Raw genomic sequence first — 17,851 nt, forward strand, 5'->3', positions numbered from 1 at the left:
GATAGAAGTTCTCACCCTTGGCTGTAGTTACCAAGAAGGATCTGAAAGCTCAACAATGGTCATGAAAATCCCAGCTCACCATGCTCCTGAGCTCAGGACTTCTGTAAGCTTCATTTGCTGCCAGCATGATGCCAAAATAACAAAACAACGGGAGAAGAAGGTTTCCAGCAAATGAAACTATCTCCCACCTTCAAAGAAAAGCAAGGATTACACTGATACTCATGCATCCAGCAGAAAGGAGTAAAGTAACTCCTCAGAGACTACTGGACTCAGGTAAGTTCACGTGAAAGAGATCTATTCTCATGATGTACCAAAAGCAGTGAATCCAGTGCAGAAGTTTCACAATTAAGTATTTTCCACGATCCAAAGCAAAAGTCTATCTGAACTATGGATCATGAACACTGCAGGGCTTTATGTGCTTGCGTTTTTTGGTGGTTCTTAAGTGACATAATTTCTCTATCTTTGGGGAGGGAAGGAAAAGAAAATCATAAGGGAGTTGTGGAGGCTGCACTGGGCCTCTGCTGTGTTCTTTCAGATCAGCTGAGTCTCAGGAAGCATCCCTGGATATCCAACCACTTTCTGTTAGAAAGTTTAAAATCCTTTTCTTCAGTACCTTATCCAAGTAACTGGGAAGGCGACTCTTGGAAGGGATTCCTTGTCTTTTTTGGAGATGGTCTTTAATGATAATGGTTTTTACAGTCACATAACGTGCAGGACTCAAATTTAGAGAGCTGCACAGCACCTTTTCCCTGTCTGATAAAAGTTCAAAGCCAGGCAGGTTTTCAATGGCAGCAAATTCACCTTCTTTACCATCTTCCTTCCCTCTCTTGGAGCTAGCTATGTTTTTGTTCTCCTTCCTCTTCTCCCGTTTGTGCCTGGCTGCCTCATACTCTGCTGACTCTTCCATTTTGGTGATTCCATTTCGACGGTACCGCTGCAGCTCCCGAATCTTTGCCCGAAGTATCCTCTCCTTGTGCATGTTCTCGAAGAAGTCTTCAAACTCCTTACAAGACATGAACTGGTACAGAGGCCTCAGTTTCAGCCTCAGCTCCTTCTCTTCTTTCGTGATCTTTCGTTTGGGCGCTTTCTCCTTGTCCTTTTTATCCTTGCCCAGAAAGGCCGGTACCAGGTTGTAGTCTCGCGCGATGTTCTTCCGCCGCTGCCTCTCCTTGAGTTTCCTCACGTACATGTCCACGTGAGCTCTCTTCAGCTCTATTTCCACGTCGTCATCGTCGTAGTTCACCGACAGGCCGCTGATCAGAGTCTCTGCATCCTGATCGTACTCGATCTCGTAGTCGTCCCGCAGCGGCATGTACCCCAGCTGCTGCTGCTCAGCCACCGAGATGTCCAAGGGTGGCAGCGGCGTGGTCAAGCTAGGAGAGAGCGGGCCGCCGCTGGGGCAGGTGTGATCCGTCACTCTGTTGGGAATAGTGTCAGGGATGCAGGCTTTTCCCAGGTTGCCATGGATGTACATGCTCACGTAGTGTTCCATCACCTCCTGAGGCGTTCGGGATGCTCCGACATGAGCAGCCATGTCCTCCTAAACAGAAAATAAGGAGGAGTGAGAAAATGATTCCTGTTACTCCTCCAGCAGAACATGCACCCAGGAAAGAACATGACTTCTTCCTTCATCCTCAAAAGCCAACTCACAATACCTGAACTTCTCTAGCAACTTCTGAAATTATCCACATTTCCATCAGACCCGCATTTTTAGGTCCAAGTAAGCATTTAGAAGTGCACAGGGGCACATCAGCTGTGACAACAGCACCAGAAACATCACCAAGGCAAAGTACGTGGGATCCTCTAGCAGCAGGAACGCCACTCAGATACTGGATCTACACATTGGTTCCTGGGCATCCATGGCTCTCTCAGGAAGTCAGCTCACCATCCACACCAGGAAGCCAACTTCTGAACCAGGAGTAACATCACTACATTGTTTGGATTCTACTCATTCACAAAGCACATTCAGAGTATCAGAGAAATACAGAGAGCATTTAGAGTAAGACAAGTAGTATTTGCTCTTTTCTACATATTTAAGAACTAAACCAAACTATGATGATCATAAACTTGAAGATCTTGAAAGTCTTTAGTTTCAATGAAGCAAATCGTAATGAAGTAATAATTAATGAACCAAATGATGATGCTTTTCTCTGTCAGCTGCACACTGGCAGAGAGGGCAAGCAGCACACTTACAGCTGGGACCTACTGAAGCAAAAGCCTGGACACTGGAAAGCTGAGGAGGGTGCAACATCTATAACAAACAGTCTAGGGGAAGGGCCATGAGGGAACTTCAGGTAGCGACAGGTCGAGGTCCGAGAGCCCGAAGCACTCCTTACCCAATGGTTGCCCTGCAGGCAGGACACACAGGGCCCTGAGGTTACCACCGGGCATGGAGCCGCCTGCACCCGCCAACCATGGAGGATGCGGTGCCCGCGGCGCTGGGGCTCTGCAGAGCGGCCGTGACACGGGGGCTTCCCGTCAGCACCACGCACGCCCCTGCGGGCACCTCGCAGCCCAGGCCGGTGCCTTCCCTCCGGCCGGTTAGCGCGGCCCACAGCTCCAGGCACCCCACGACCGCCACCCCGGGCAGAGTCGGTGCACTCTCCCACGGCAACGAGGAGCGTCCGCCGCAGGAGGGCAGCCCGCCCGCGGCCTGAGGGCCGGCGCTGCCCCGCTGGGCACTGCTCCCTCGCTGTCAGGTGGGACGCAGACGCCCCACCACCGGCAGCCCGTCCCGCGCCTGCTGCCCTTACCCAGTTGCCGAAGCCGAACTGCTCGATGGCGTCCAGCAGCAGCTGCTCCTCCCGGCTGCTCCAGCCGCCCTCGGCCTCGGCGCCCCAGAGGGTGAAACGACCGCCGTCGACAAGCTGGTAGCCGTGCCATCGGCGATGCGGGCCGATCTCGGCGCCCGCCGAGAAGCAGTCGGGGCAGAGTTCGATGTCGGCGCACTCGGTGCAGCGGAAGCGTAAAGAGCTCACCTCGGCCAGGCAGTACACGCAGTACTTCTTCCCCAGTTCCGCCATCTTACCCCGCCCGCCCGCAGCCCGCGCGCACGCGCTGGCACGCCCCTGCGCCCGCAGCGCCAATGGCAGAGCGCCCGACGGGCGGAGCCCCGCAGCAGACGGCCAATGGGCACGAAGGGCTTGGCCTCCCTCCCGGATCCCCGGCCAATGGGGCCAATGCACCTGGGCGCGAGGGGTATTAAAAAGGATGAGCAGCCTGGATTGGTCAACTGGGATCCGTCTTCCTTTCCGACGACCAACGAGAGAGGCGACCCGGAGCAACCTCGCCGCTGAGTGGTAGTCGGAAGCCAAGGGGCGCGGCCGAGCCGGAGCCACGGCGAAAGGGGCGGAGCCGAGCCGCGTTGCCTGGGCAACCGGGGAAGCGGGGAGCAGCCCCGACTCGGAGGCAGCGGCAGGGCCCGGGAAGCCGAGCCCAGCTGACCTGGGGGAGTCGCTGGGGCCCGAAGAGCCGCCGAAGCGAGGCTGTGGATCGCATCCAGGCCCAAGAACGGAATAAGGAGGTCAGGCACCTCTCTGAGCCGCGGATGGAGCCCGGTCTGTCCCATCATAATTTCCTCCTCCTGCCAAAAAGGTTTCTAAAACTTCTTTGAAACAAATCAATTTCTTACCCTAACATGTACCACTCAGTATCAAACAGGAGATGTATGATGTTTTTCTCCCCTCGCAGCTTTATTGTCATTATTTTAAACTGAAGCACTTTTTCTGAGGCAGAACAAGAATTTCTACTCCTCCAGAAATCCAAAACCTTGAAACCACCTCAGAAGCTCAGGGAGAACAGGCAAAGGATGAACCTGTCATGGGCTTTGAGAAGATGAAAGAATCAGAAATGCAGCAACAAGAGTAACAAGCTCAGTGGTGAACTCCTGCAGCTCAGAAAGTTATCAGTGCACATTGTCAGCCAGGTTAGAAGCCTTGCAGTGACAGGATGAGGGGCAATGGTTTGAAACTGGAGCAGGGGAGATTGAGGTTGGACATAAGGAGGAAGTTCTTTACAATGAGAATGGTAAACATGTTCTCCAGGGATGCGGCTCAGGCTCCATCCCTAGGCAACCTGATCTGGTTAGAGATGTCCCTGCTGACTGCAGAGGGGTTGGATGAGATGACTTTTGAGGGTCCCTTCCAACCCAATACAATCTGTGAATACACGACATCATACTCCATATGATGTCCATGATGACTCCAACATACATGACATACAAAGCACCACCAAAAACCCCTCAACCTGCAATATTTACATGTGCCCAAGTCCTGACTTTGGACAGACAAAAACTGCTACAGAAGCCTGTGAAGAAACAGACAGGTACTTGAATTTCCGAATTACACTGACAATAAATGATAAGGGAACTTTACATGACTTTATTTAACAAAACCGTATATTTACAGTTGAAAAAAGTTCCAGTTTGATACAATCTGAACAAAACAAACGTGACAACTACATAAAACCAATTTAAACATGATGTACACAGGATGCATCAACACTTCTCTGTGTCATTCTGGGTTTTAAAACAATTCAAAAAGAAGCTGGTCCAAGGTACCTTTTTCTTCCAAATTAAATTCTTTACTAAATGAAATAATGTTAATGACTGATTGCTGTTTGAAGTTGCAAAAATGACTTTATAGTAAAGTGCAGGTTGTACAGAATTCCAAATCTGGCTGAAATTTTCTGGTCTCTCTAATCTGCTGCATGTACAGTGGTAGTTGCAGGCATCATTATTTGTCCTTAAACCCATGAAGAAAAGAAAGTTTGCTTGATGGGGACACTTCTCCACAAAAGAAAATCTCATGCATCTTGCTACAGACACTCTCAAGTACCTGAACAATAAAATTGTCAATTTTGTTTATGCAATCCCTGAATTTATTATAGAAATCTTCCTTAACAACTAATTAGGAGATTTGGTATGCTGCAAGAAACTTCAAAAGCTCAGTGGCAAGTAATTCTATGTCCTTAATGATCTCTGTTTTTATCAAAATTCAAGCATTACCTTCAAATCAAGTTACTGAGAAGCTGAAACAATTGCATCTTTAGGCAGGTGATTTTTTTTTATTGTTGTTTTTGTTTTTCAAATGTCTTTTGTTTGAAAATGAACTGTGCACAGCTCTTTATTGCATTGCTTTTCTTCATTAAAGAACATACCCTATATACACAAAGAAATCGTTTAGAAAATATATACATCTTAGAAGAACTGAAAGATCAAAAAAAAAAAAAATCACAAAACAATATTTGCAGGTAACAAACAGTGCACAAGTGTTGCAGCAGGCCTTTTTCCCCACAGCTATGCCCATTTCCACTGTTACATTCAACATCTTACTGAGAAGAGTTCAAGGAGAACAGGCTGTCAATGGCTGCAAAGGTATCTAGTGGCTAAAGAATGCATTTTAACCAGACAAATGAGCCACGCTTGTAGACTTGTTTGAAAAGGAAATACAAATGTAGTTTGCAATGAAGACTTAAATCACAAAACCAGTTACAGTACCACCTAAAAACGTATACTGAAGGAAAAATGTTGTCTCTGTGTTTAATAAACGGTGTAAAAGCGTAGTGCAAACGTTTCGGATGGTAGGCCTCTCATATCCTTCATGGAAAGGCAATATTTGTTGTGGCAATAGAAAAAAGTAAGATTAAAAAACACTTACTGACCTTCCAGCTCTCTATTGCACACCAAAGCAGGGTAGCATCCAAATACCAGCCATTAAAAAACCCAAGCTGGACACATTCTGAGAGAATTAACACCTGTTTCATACCAAGACCTTCATGCCTGTTTTCAGTAAGCAATGACCTAGAAGTTGTCTTACAGAGGAATTAAGATGGCCAACAAAAAGCCACATCCATTATGCCAGGTACACAACGTGGACAGGAAAAGAGGTCAGTGAGGTATCAAACTTGCAAGCTGCATTTGCATTACACATCTTCCAAAGTGATTTTGAGTCCTCACTCACCAGGGAATCTTGCTCTCACTCTTTTGAATATTACAACAAGCTATCTCTTGCAGAAACCATGTTTGAACAAAAGGACAGCATCTTGATTATGTCCCACAGTCCTTTACAGTTTATGTAGAGGTGAGCAGTGTGCAACTATTATTCTCTTCTTTTTAAATTCAGACTATGCCAAAAATAATCAGCATCAGCCAGAATGAAGAGTACTGGGAAACCACTGCCCATACAGGTAGAGGATGTTGCAAGGCCTGTTTACAGTTCACACAAGTATTGCTTCAGTTGAGTTTCCCTTTTCAAAGAGCATCATTATTTATAAAAGAGGTTTTACACTAGATATGAAACATTCTTGTAAATCAGAGGCACTCATGATTTACAGCTGAACATTCATCTGAATGCAGAGGGGACCTAAGCTGTACAACAGAACCGTGTGACCACAGTCTGCCTGCTTCTGTAACTTGCTCCCATGCATCAGAGGCTGGATAAAATGCCAGTAAATGACAGCTACTACTCATCCTGATGGTGCTTGTCTGGCACATTCCCCAAGAAAGTTCTTTCACTTGTGACTACATAAAGTTCTACATAATGCTTTCTCACTGTGGCAGCAGCAGCTTCAGGACATCCCACAGAACCTTTTCAGCAGCAGTGCTGGCTTATGTAACTTCTCCTCTGCACTCTTCCTCCTCAGTTTTGCCAGTGAGCAGAGCTGAGATTAAAATAACTAGAAAAATTGCTCTGAACCATTTCTCAGTTATCTGCTCAGCCCACAGTTTTATCAGCATAACTGGAGAGATGGCACAGGACTAAGTAACTGGTAGGCAAGCACGCCCCAAAACAGCAGTGCCTCAGAAGAGGGAGACATGGGAACGTACATCAAGTAGTATGTGACCCTGGTGTTAAACAGAGGAAAGAATACAACTGGGAAATGATGCCAGCTTAGCACTAGAAACCCCTCACTTGGAATCAGGTCTGACTAATGGAACTTCTTCCACGTGCATCCAGATTGGAAACACAGATTTCCAAGGCATCTTGAAGAATAATTGGTTCTGCACTGCTAGCGTGACATCTATTCCAAGTTTACTTTCTACTTAATTTTTTCTCATTAAAGAATGGAATGTAGCGCTATGTCTACATGATTTCTTTGGTAAATGGAACCCAGAGCCTACAAAACAAGAAGCATTTCTAAAGAAATGGTCCTCACAACATTTAAGTACAAATTCCAGCACCAGTTATTTAAAATCCAGACCCAGCTACCTTAACAGGTAAGGGAAATATAACCTGCCCGAGAATGAAACTGGGAAATAGCTCTCAAAGCAACCAAGATTGCTGAATGCCCAGTCTTTTAAAACAAAGAAAAAAAAAAACACTTCAAAACCCACCCTTAACGTTTAGTTTCACTGCCCTGATCAGAAGCACAGAATGTGTAATGCTGTCCACAGCAAATGCTCATTCCACTAGAAGTTTAAGGCTACGCCTAGATTTAATTTTTAAGGGTTTTATTTCCTGATTTCCTTCCTTTCCCCCTCCCCTCCTTCTCTTTTTTCCTCTCTCCCCTTTAAGGCTATCCTACTACTAAACAGAACTCTGAAATAACACTTTGATTTGCAGGCTCACACATGTCAAAGTCCTCAGTACTTCTGCCACTTTAACGCTTTTCCTGTGAGTTCCTGGAGGCCACCAGAATGTTAACGTTTGAGTGAAGGGCTTCCTTTTTCCATTTCCCGGTTATCTTTCTGCAGAGCTGCCAGTATCTAGACATTTCAAGGAAGGAGAGAGAAAAAGAAGTATTAGATTTTAAAACTGACTCCATTAATCATTGTCTGAAGAGTTTTCAATTTAATTCTCTTTGAGCAGTATTATTTTAATTATCATTTTAAATGTAATTAAATTTAGAGAACGTCTCAACTGATGGAGACCTCTCCTGTAAGTCCTTGTGGCGTGGTAGATACAACAGATCTAAATTTTTAAACTCAGTAACCCCCAGCACTCACTTTTGAAGCCTGGAGAGGAGATTCTTACCCAGATTACACAAGTTTAGCACCATGAAAGGATGCTGCCTGATGAGAAGTTGTAATTCTCAGGATAAATGGAGTGTCTGAAAACAGCCTGAGCAGTGTGACGTCACTTAAGAGTTCATGACAGAATCACCTGAGCACTGATGGGTGCTTGCCTAGACCACATGGCTGTCTCCAGATCTACTCACATCTTTTTCTGAAGTCCACATTTGCATCTACACTGAAAATTTCTATTTCCTATGCATAACTTTGTTTTGCTGGTCCCTGTACAGAGAGCACAACAAGAGCCAGTTTCTCATGCTGCTTGATGAACTCCCTGCCCTATAGTTAAGTCTCTGCTGAAGAAGTTCAGCATCCTCCTCAAGAACCACCCTAGAACTGAAAGTATTGAGGGACATTCTTTCATCTCAGATAATTACAGTTATGAGTAAGGAGCCTTCTTTCCTCCCTCTGACTGACTTCAAACAAACTTCTGCCCCATCAGAGCCAACAGAGCTCAGATTCTTTACTGATTTGGAAAACTTTATGGAGCCAAGATTTGAAGCATGCAGACTACAGAGCAAACAGTCCAGTGTGCTGTAGCACCCCTAATCCTCTGCTGCTAGAGCTGTAGGTGTAACAACATCCACTCCCATTTGAGGCTGCAGCTGTATTAGCAGAAGGCCCTGGAGTTCTCTAAGCAATTCCAGAGCACCAACAGATCTTGCAGGTTTCCTATTGATAACCAAAGTCTTTGTTACTAGAAGTGCTGTCCACATTTACCAGGACTCCTTTCAGTCTTCAGTGACCAAGGAGAAATGGAGCGAGATGAAAAACACACCAGCCCACCTGATGAAGGAACCAAGACTGTGAGAGCCAGCTTCATAAGAAGCCTGTAAAATTTTAGAGGAGGTCCTACATACATCCTCTTTAGACAACAGCAAGACAGAATGCGTTGGCCAAGATAACAGGATTGTAATTACCACGGCACAGCAAAGTGAAAAGTTCACTCAGTGGGTGTTTTTCTGAGTGCCAACTACACCTACTGCTGAGATGTGCAGCTCAATTTGCCTTCTGAGTTCTACAGTTAAATACACACCTACTAAGCAGCAGCACCTCAAGCTCTGCTGCCTGCTCATGCAGCACAGTTACTGAAACCAAATGAGATGATGCTAGAGATGAGAACACAAAGATCACTTTTCTAAGGTTGGGAGCATTCTGCATCCTCTGGGAATCACACTGACTGCGTCAGTCAGCCCACTTAAGAGCTTATCTTTAAAGCAGTGCAGCCATCACTCTTCAGGTTTATTTTGCTAATTTGAAAAGCTATTTCCCTGCAGAAAATTTTTAGCTAGGAAACATCCCAACTGCAGACAGACCTCTTAAGCACACTGTGGGACTCATACCCAGTACTAATAGGAGTCCACCTGTGCAACCAACTCACACACTGCCAAAAAACTCTTTGTCCTAGCAAAGTTCAGGTTTCTGAGTCTGAACTCTTTCTGGTGAACTTTAAAGACCAACGAGACAGGTAAGAAACCATCACAGGCAGCATATAGTAATAGAAACAAAATCCCATACTCCCTTTGCCTTGCTAACATTTCTACACCAGTTCCAGTAGCAGTACCTCAGCAACTAAGCAGTCCCAGTAAGTACATTATGCGAGTAAACTCAGAGCCCCTACTCACTTCTGGTTTGGAAAAGGATGGCAGGCCAGAGAATGAACAGGCTTTCCACATGGGAACTTACTCAGCAATGGAGTTAGCTGGTGAAGAAAGCCAGTTGGTGCAGAAGTCAAGATTGGTATGAGATCAGCCAAAACCAACAGCATGCTAAAGCTCTGAGAACTGTCTGTACCATGGTTCAGAAACATTTTTTCTTCCGTTTTCCACAACAATTGAAAAGAATCTGGCAAATTCCAGTGCAGTCAGAGTGAAGCTGATGAGGAGACTGAGGAAGATAACTTAGCTTAGGTTACCCTGAGCTCCTCCTCTACCTGTTGTGATAATTACCACTAAACCTTTATGTGCCACAGACTGCAAACCACTGGCTAAGAACCCCTCTTACTTGGGGTACTTGGCAGAACAGGACCCTCTCTCTCCTTCTCTGCAGACTATTGCTCGCAGGTTAACATCCTCTTTACCTGAGCCCACTTTTTGTTTCTACTTTGCATCTGAATGGCAGCAATAGATGTGAAGAATTCTTCTGAAGGCAAGTCCTCTGGTAGCTTTGTTAAAAACTGGGCTATATGAATGAAGTCCATTTTGGTCAAAATATCTTCAAACAGTTTTAATATTCCCAGAGCTGTACGGAACAAGAACTCCTCTCCATCACGGCAGAACACATCCCAGACACGACAAGCCAAGTCTAATGGCAAAGATTTGCTGTACAGTGTGAATATCCTGGAAAACAGAATAGAAATTTCAGAGTTACTGGACAAGAAAAATGTCTTGGATGCTCAGAGAAGTACAGAGTGATGATCAGTAAGCTTGAGGCTTCTCAAACATTTATAACTGAATATTCCTTTTTTTTCTGTTTGTTGCAGCATACCAATATACGAAGCAACATAAAACTGTACAAACATTAAGGTATCTTGCTATGAATCTGGGTCTCCAATTCTCTGGGGTCACACCAGAAGAAACAATATACATGGTTTTATGATGGATGTGCATTGGCCACAGGTATAATCAAAAGCATATTTAATCATACTTTCAGAGCTGAGGACTGATGCAGTTTTATCTGCTGGAACACAAAAATCTGAACCTTAAGGCACACTGCATAGGGAATATTGTGGATCAGATGAAGGGATGTGCAAAATTAACTCCGAGTTCCAGGGTTGATTGACTGGCAAAGTAATAACACAAGTTTTGGAGAAAAGATCAGTTTAAATTCTAATGAGCAGAGAGAACCACGTGAGATGTCCAGAGAGAACTCTGAGGGATGTCCAGAGAGAACATGTAGACCGGTGTGGTCCAGCATATTTTAACAGGTGTGATCCCCAAAGACTAAAGATAGAGAAGAAGCAAGAACATCCTCCCAGCTGCTAAAATTGTATCTTCATTAATTTTTTTCTTCATCAAAATGCTGACAGCCTTGCAGCCAGGAAATGTGAAGATGCTCCCCATTCCCTCCTCTATCCAACACCTTGCTAAAAGGCACGAACAGCAAGTGAATTAATTTTCCTGGAATCACATTATAGGATAGAAGGGAAAAGAGCTGCAGCAATTTTTTCCTTCAGTTTACAGAGAGAACATTTTCCCACAGATGAACTCTGTAAAACTGCAAATAATTCTTCCTCCGGCAGAGGCCAGCAAAGACTCAAATTTAATCAAAACCTTTTCACTGCATCTAACACCAATTTTCAAGTGTGGTGAACCCCACAGTGGTTCTCAGGTTTAAGACTCCTTCCTACCAGCTCCATTTTTCTTTTGATTAGAAAATTGGTGTTTACATTAAAAAATAGAATGGAACAGATACATATGGGCACACAGACATATATAGAGGTGGCAGAATATGAATGAAGGCATTTCCATAGCAAATTCTAATAACCAAAGGTTTTCTGCAGCATCTGCTTTTTACTAAACAAGATTATTTGAATGATGTGCCATCAAGCATCCAGTTTCACTGTGAACCAGCACACTTTAGGTAAATGGGAAAACATATTATTACAAGTAGTAAGACCAGTCTTAACCACTTGCACAAATTCTGATGAAGAGGTCAATCACAAGTTTAGGATCCTTCAGATTTTACTTTTTTCCCCCCTATTTAGACACCTTACTGCAATGTTTTTATAAAAAGTGGAAATGGTTCGAGTTCTGTTCTCCAAGAAGCTAAATCAGAAGCATAAAAACAAGCAAGAGATAGAGCTTGGGATAAAAACACTCACTTCTGTTCATACATGTACTTTACACACCCACATGAATGTCTAAGAGCAGCATGATACAAGCCCCTTCTTTGCATTACTGGCTGATGATGTGCTGCAGAGTTTGAACTCTTCCAATTCTTTTGCACAGTCACACACCACACAAATATGTCTTGCTACAGAGTACCTACACAGTAGAATTAAGGCTTTTTGTCTACATGCACAGGAAACAGCAACAGCTTATCCATTGACAAAGAACAGTGTAATAGGAAGCAATTCATCAGAGTCCTTTCCTGGTCACCAAGTAGCAGGCAAATGCTCAGCCAGAAAAATAGTTCTGGTTAAAAATAAGCAACAATGCTCTTTTTCTCTAACCTCTTTTTATTCACAAGAGTTTTTTATTGTCATGATTCAAACTGAACCTGATTAACCCAAGTGTACTAAATCTGCAACTATGCAGAAAATTAACTGTCAGAAGAAGTAGTCAAAACTATTTATTAGAACACTACTTTCTGTGGAAAAGATTTACTCGCATCGAAAAAGCTGTCACATCAAATAAGGTATTTGACATTCATCTCCTCATGATTTGTAATCATACAAATTCATTAATATTAGCATGGAATTAAATGTATCAAGCCCTTAGAACAGCCTGGGCCCTCTAGAATAAGCAATGTAACAGCAGTAGGGATCATTACACTAAGAAAAGGTACAGCATTTGCTCCCTTCAAACATTTCCTGCTGAAAGAGTTTTTCTTAGACATCTGAGCTACTGGTCTGAAACCCAGCTAAAATTCATTACAGCACTAAAGCAGCTGCTAGACTAAAACAGCCAGAACAGCAGCTCTCAGCAGCACTAGCACACAACTTGCAGAAGATCTGCTCTCTCTGTGCTGCAGGATGATTTTCTGTCGGCAGCTCTTTCAACTCACGAGAAGTGCCAGGCACAGACAACACAGCCATCCACACAGAGATGTCCTGTGGCACAGTAATGGAAATGCAGAACACTGGCTGTTAGCTGTTTGGAAGAAGGGGGAAAACTCCTGAGTACCAGATGCTCCCACTCCTCCCAGCCCTGCTTATGATGAAAGTGTACTCTGACATAGATGTATGAAGCCCTGGCTGGTCCGCTGCTCACAGGGAAAGCAAAGTGCATGACCGTAACATTATCAAAACCACAAAGCACCAGTACCATCATAATCATAGGTTCTGCATGTTCTTTCCTTTGTTCCTCTTCCCTCTCTTTCCCTCTTTTTGATCATAAAAGGCTCGATAAAATATGGTTAGCAACAGCACTGAAGCCAGGTATGCCAGATTTTGGATGTACAGCTCAGGCATAGCAGCACTATTCCAAATCAGATCTTGGATATTCTTGCACTACAGGTTCCTTTCCGATCTCTGGAACAGCACAGAAATATTTCTGCAGCTTCTGAGTTAATTTGTAGTTCCAATTTTAAACTTATTCTTGGAGCTTTCCTGCTTCATCTGGGTACTAATTTTTACTTGCTACACTTTGTATCAATTTCAACTACATCTGCTTTGAGACCAAGACTGCAACTTCCTAAGTGTTGATGCATGCCTTCACTGTACAGTGACATCTCTGTTCTCATGAGCTCCTTTACAGTTACTGCAATGATCTTGATGGTAACACTTTATTTAGTACAACTTTAAAAACATTACAGCTAAAAAAAGTCCAAGTATTTACTTTGTTCCTTACTAAGAAAACCTTAATTATCATGTACTATTTAGAACCAACTGCAACAGAGCAACTTCCTGGCACTCAGCAAATCTGACTGCATTGTAAAATATGTAAATCTAATACAAATAGTGTGTGAGTTTCTGAACAATTTCCAACCAGCTAGGAGCACCCCAAAAGCCCTGTGCTCTCACTTAGGAGTACTACACAGCAGTGCAACACTTCACCGGATTCCACCTTGACCTGCAGTGACATAAGGATGAACACACTGTAAATTAGGCTGAAGCCTGTAATCCTTTGGAGTCTGGAAACAAAATCAGCTCAAAAAAATCAGGGTGTCACCAAGTACCTTTGGATAGAATTAAGAGTGCCTCTCCTCCTTGCAAAGGAGGCATGCATTCAAGGCATCATCTTAAGTTCCATTTTTTTAGGGATGGAGAGTTACTGGCATGACATAAAACATGTTTTCCTTAATGTAACAGATGGGAAGCTTATAAACACTTCACTGAAAGTGCCCACTAGAAATGTCCACGAGTGTCCAAAGCCTGGACCTTTATCACAACAGGCATATGGTGTCAACTGAAAATTAGGGTTCATGAAGCACAATCACAGTCAGTGTAATACTAAAGGACCACTGATCAATCCAACAGTACAAACAAAGCCCTTGGCTATAATGATTGCCAAAAATCATTTTTCTGAGCCAGGATAAAGAGGTGTTTGTAGAGCAGCAGCAGGCCACAAATAGACAGCATGTGTCCTTTGCAAAGCCACATTCTGCTCTGCTCACAAGAGCCTGTGGTACATCAGCTGACAGAGCTGAGAGGCCAAATCTGCGTTATTCAGACACACTATTTCATCTCTTTTCTCTGTGAACCTCACTGTGCATTGCTCTTTACAGCCTTCTCACACTGGATTCCCTCTACATTCTTCAAAAAAAAAAAAGGAAATGCCTGTCTAGCTTTTGAATTCTTTCAATGAGATTTATCAGGTGGAGTTTGTGCTTGAAGCACATGAGTCCTATTTTATAAAAGAGACACCTTCTGGAAAGGTGTCCACTGGTAATCATGTCACTGTATGTTTTAGTTAAATTCTTATGTCCTTGGTGTTTTCCCATCACAGAAGGCAGTGGTGGAACCAAACTGGCAGGGAGGCCCTTTCCTTAAACCCTCTAGAAGTCCCAAGGAAACCCAAAGCAGCATTATTACATCACCTATGTAGCTGGACCCATCCCTATGCACAGCATCTCTCCATCTTGGAATGCAGCCCTTCCAAAGTGACTTAAGAATTCCAGTTGTACTGCTGCTCCCTGTGGAACTGCTTTCAGGGAGCAACACAAAGGAGACTAGTTGATTCCACTGTAATTGCAGCAGGAGGGTTTCCCAGCAACTGGACTGTGCACCACTTGCTACTGGAGCTCTCCCAGAGCTGACACCAACTGAGATTTACTGCACACAGGCCTGCACAGTAACCATGCCAGCCACCAGAACAGGAGCAGGCATCCCTTTGGAGCTCAGAACAAATGCACATTTAAACAGAAGTAATGTAGTGAGAGCAAGCCTGCTTCAGAGAGATTTCTACAACCAAAAGGTCTGTCTATTCAGAGTGACACCAGATCATGTTCTTCCCTGGCTCTAAACAAACTAAAACCACGTTCTCATCTTTCTGGAAGCAGTTCTGGTTTTAATGGAGTGATAACAGCACTACAGCAAACTCACTGTCAGCCACAAGCAACCTTACAGACAACATTTGCCACAGTCCTGAGCTCTATGGTTACTCACTTGGAGAACACAGACCCATCTGATTTTTCCTTACATCTTTTCTATATTAATGGAAACAAAGAAGACAGCACACAAAGTCCAGCTTGCCAAGTTTCCAGTGGGTATTTTAAAAATAAAAATCTAAATCTGCTTCCTAAAGGATCGAAGTATTTTGAAGTAGAAAGCAGATTTCTGTATGCACACACATGTATACACATACTTATATACACATTCAGAGACATATATATTTAAATATTATACCTAAATCTTAGTTAAATACCAGCTGCACTGGTCTAACAAAATTAAAGACAGAGTGGGACAAGTTAGCTAGCTCAAGATAGGTGCAGAAAGGGTTTAATACAGGACTGGGCTACCTCAACTGCTAGGACTAGGAGGGTTGTCAATCCATACTACAAAGACATTGAACAGCATCATCCACAAGCACTCCTGACAGAAATGTCTTTCAAGTGCTCTTAAGATCCACAGAAGGTGCAAAAGGGACTATTGATGTGCCCTGTACACTCAGACTTCAACACTTCAGTTCTTTGCTCACAAGTCAGCAATTATCTTCTTTTTTTCCATTTAATACATAAACATGCTCAGAGAGAACAACTGATCACATGAATGTTTACTCAAAAGAATACAATAAAGACTGATCTGTCAAAGCAGAATCGCTGAGGGGAATGTACACCTTCAACCTTTCATCAAAACAGACCTTTTCTAAATCTCCATGTAGTAAATGAACCAACCAAAAGTGTCTTTTAAAGTTTTATTAAGAATAAGGGCAAGCAAAGAAAACAGCGTGCTGGGCTGAGAAAAAGGGATGAAAATACAGCAAAGCCATAGCTATATAAGAAGGAGAGAAAAAACTATCTCATTTACATAAACAGACTTATGTTAAATAGAAGACAGGACATGATAATGAGCCCCCAGAATGTTCTGAAGTGCTCGGGAGAGAAAAAAAAAGGATCAGAGTAAAAGCATCTTCCTCACAGAATGCCGCAGAACTCCTACATGCTTATCTGACACACACATTCCAAGGCAGAGCCAGGCAAGGCCACCCCTATCTATGATTTGTCTAAATAGGAGGTCAAACCGAGCCCCTTGAAAACGATCCTCCAAACGAAATTCACTGAACTTAACTCTTTACTTGACACAAATTACATATTCCTCCATGAATATTGTAAAAATGTTCACAACATCCAATTTCTGCTGCTATCCCTCAGGATTTCTTCTTTACAACATAAAGCTTGAATATTAACACTATTTTAACACACCATGAAGACATTAACTTTTAGTCCCTCCTACATTTAAAAACCCAAACAAAAACTACCTTATTTACAGCAGCATGATATCAAACTAATAATCCATGAAAAACATGGTAACCTGGTGATTTTTATCCTGTCTCCCCTGTTATTGTGCAGGCTATCTAGCCTTCCTATTCCAATATCCCTTTTATTCAATTATTTCCTCCACACACAGGCTGTTCACAACATGGTCTGAGGCAACAGAACTTTGACATCTTTCCTCTTATCATTAAGCTTCCCAGCCTCTGCCCTCTTCCTGCCCTGATCCCCTAATTCCAGTATTTTTTCTGGCAGCTTCCTGCTTTGTGCAAAGATCTAGTTCAGTTTAATATTCTCAGCCTTCAATCACAAAATTCCCTCTGATTGTATTTCTCCCATCAAATGAGCCTATCCATTACACACCTCCTCACTGCCCTACTCATGCCGCATTAAATTTAATCCTAGTGTAAAAGCTAAGTCAAACAAAACCCATGTGACACTACGCTCTGTGCAGGAGGCATATGAAAATGCAGGAAACTCAAGCAAGGCAGCAAGGGGCCTGTATGGATGGACAAGAACCTCCTGAGAAAACTCCAGTACAGAAAGGAAGCACAGAAGAGGCTGGAGAGAGATGACCCTGGAAAAATGCAGACACATTTTCTGACTATGCAGAGAAGGCACTAGGAAATCCAACACCCATCTGAAGTTGAATCTAGCAATGGACATTAAGGACAATGAGAACAGCTCTCCCTACATCAGCAGAAAAAAAGGCTCAGGATAACATGAGCCCATTGCTGAACAAGGCAGGAAACCTGGGTGATTAAGTACATGCAGAAGGCTGTGGTACTCACTGCCTTCCTCATTTCAGTCCATACTGAGAAGACTTGCCTTCAGGAATTCCAGCTGCTCCAGGTCACTGGGAAAGCCAGTAGTCAACAAGCTGAATATAAGACAGCAACATGCCTTTGCAGCACTGAACATCCTCTAAGTCCTGGGCTATGTTAGGAACAGCACTGCCAGCAGGCCAAGTAGGTCATCCTTCTACTCAGCCAGATCTGGGCTACCCAGTATGAGAGACAGAGCAGAAGTTTGGAGCATCTGATACACAGATCTGAGAGGCTGAGAAAGCAGGTACAGTTTAATTGGGAGAAGAGATGGCTTAGACCTAAATATGCAAAAATATTTGATAGGAGGCTGTAAAGAGGAGTCAAACTCTTCTTATTTGTGTCCAGTGAACTGAAATGCAGGAAATTCCCTTTCAACACAAGAAAACAAACAAAACTTATTCACTGTGAGGGTGATTCA

At 43.6% G+C, this 17,851-nt stretch overlaps 2 protein-coding genes across 2 annotated transcripts in view; both read right to left on the reverse strand.

Moving 5' to 3' along the window:
• Window positions 1-547: 547 nt before the first annotated feature.
• TADA2B (transcriptional adaptor 2B) lies at window positions 548-3,023 on the reverse strand. Its single transcript, XM_054391661.1, has 2 exons — window positions 2,754-3,023; window positions 548-1,540 (listed from the first exon to the last, which is right to left on the reverse strand). Exons 1-2 carry the CDS (start codon window positions 3,021-3,023, stop codon window positions 548-550), a joined length of 1,263 nt encoding a protein of 420 aa, XP_054247636.1.
• Window positions 3,024-7,639: 4,616 nt separating this feature from the next.
• The window catches only part of TBC1D14 (TBC1 domain family member 14), a 52,694-nt gene continuing 42,482 nt past the window's right edge, over window positions 7,640-17,851 (reverse strand). Inside the window, exons 13-14 of the mRNA XM_054391490.1 lie at window positions 10,092-10,350; window positions 7,640-7,705 (exon numbers count right to left, since the gene is read on the reverse strand). Of these exons, the coding sequence (XP_054247465.1) occupies window positions 7,640-7,705; window positions 10,092-10,350 (325 nt within the window). The remainder of the gene's footprint in view (window positions 7,706-10,091; window positions 10,351-17,851) is intronic.

The sequence above is a fragment of the Indicator indicator genome, chromosome 23 (genome assembly GCF_027791375.1).
Source record: "Indicator indicator isolate 239-I01 chromosome 23, UM_Iind_1.1, whole genome shotgun sequence".
In the NCBI taxonomy this organism is placed as follows: Eukaryota; Metazoa; Chordata; class Aves; order Piciformes; family Indicatoridae; genus Indicator; species Indicator indicator.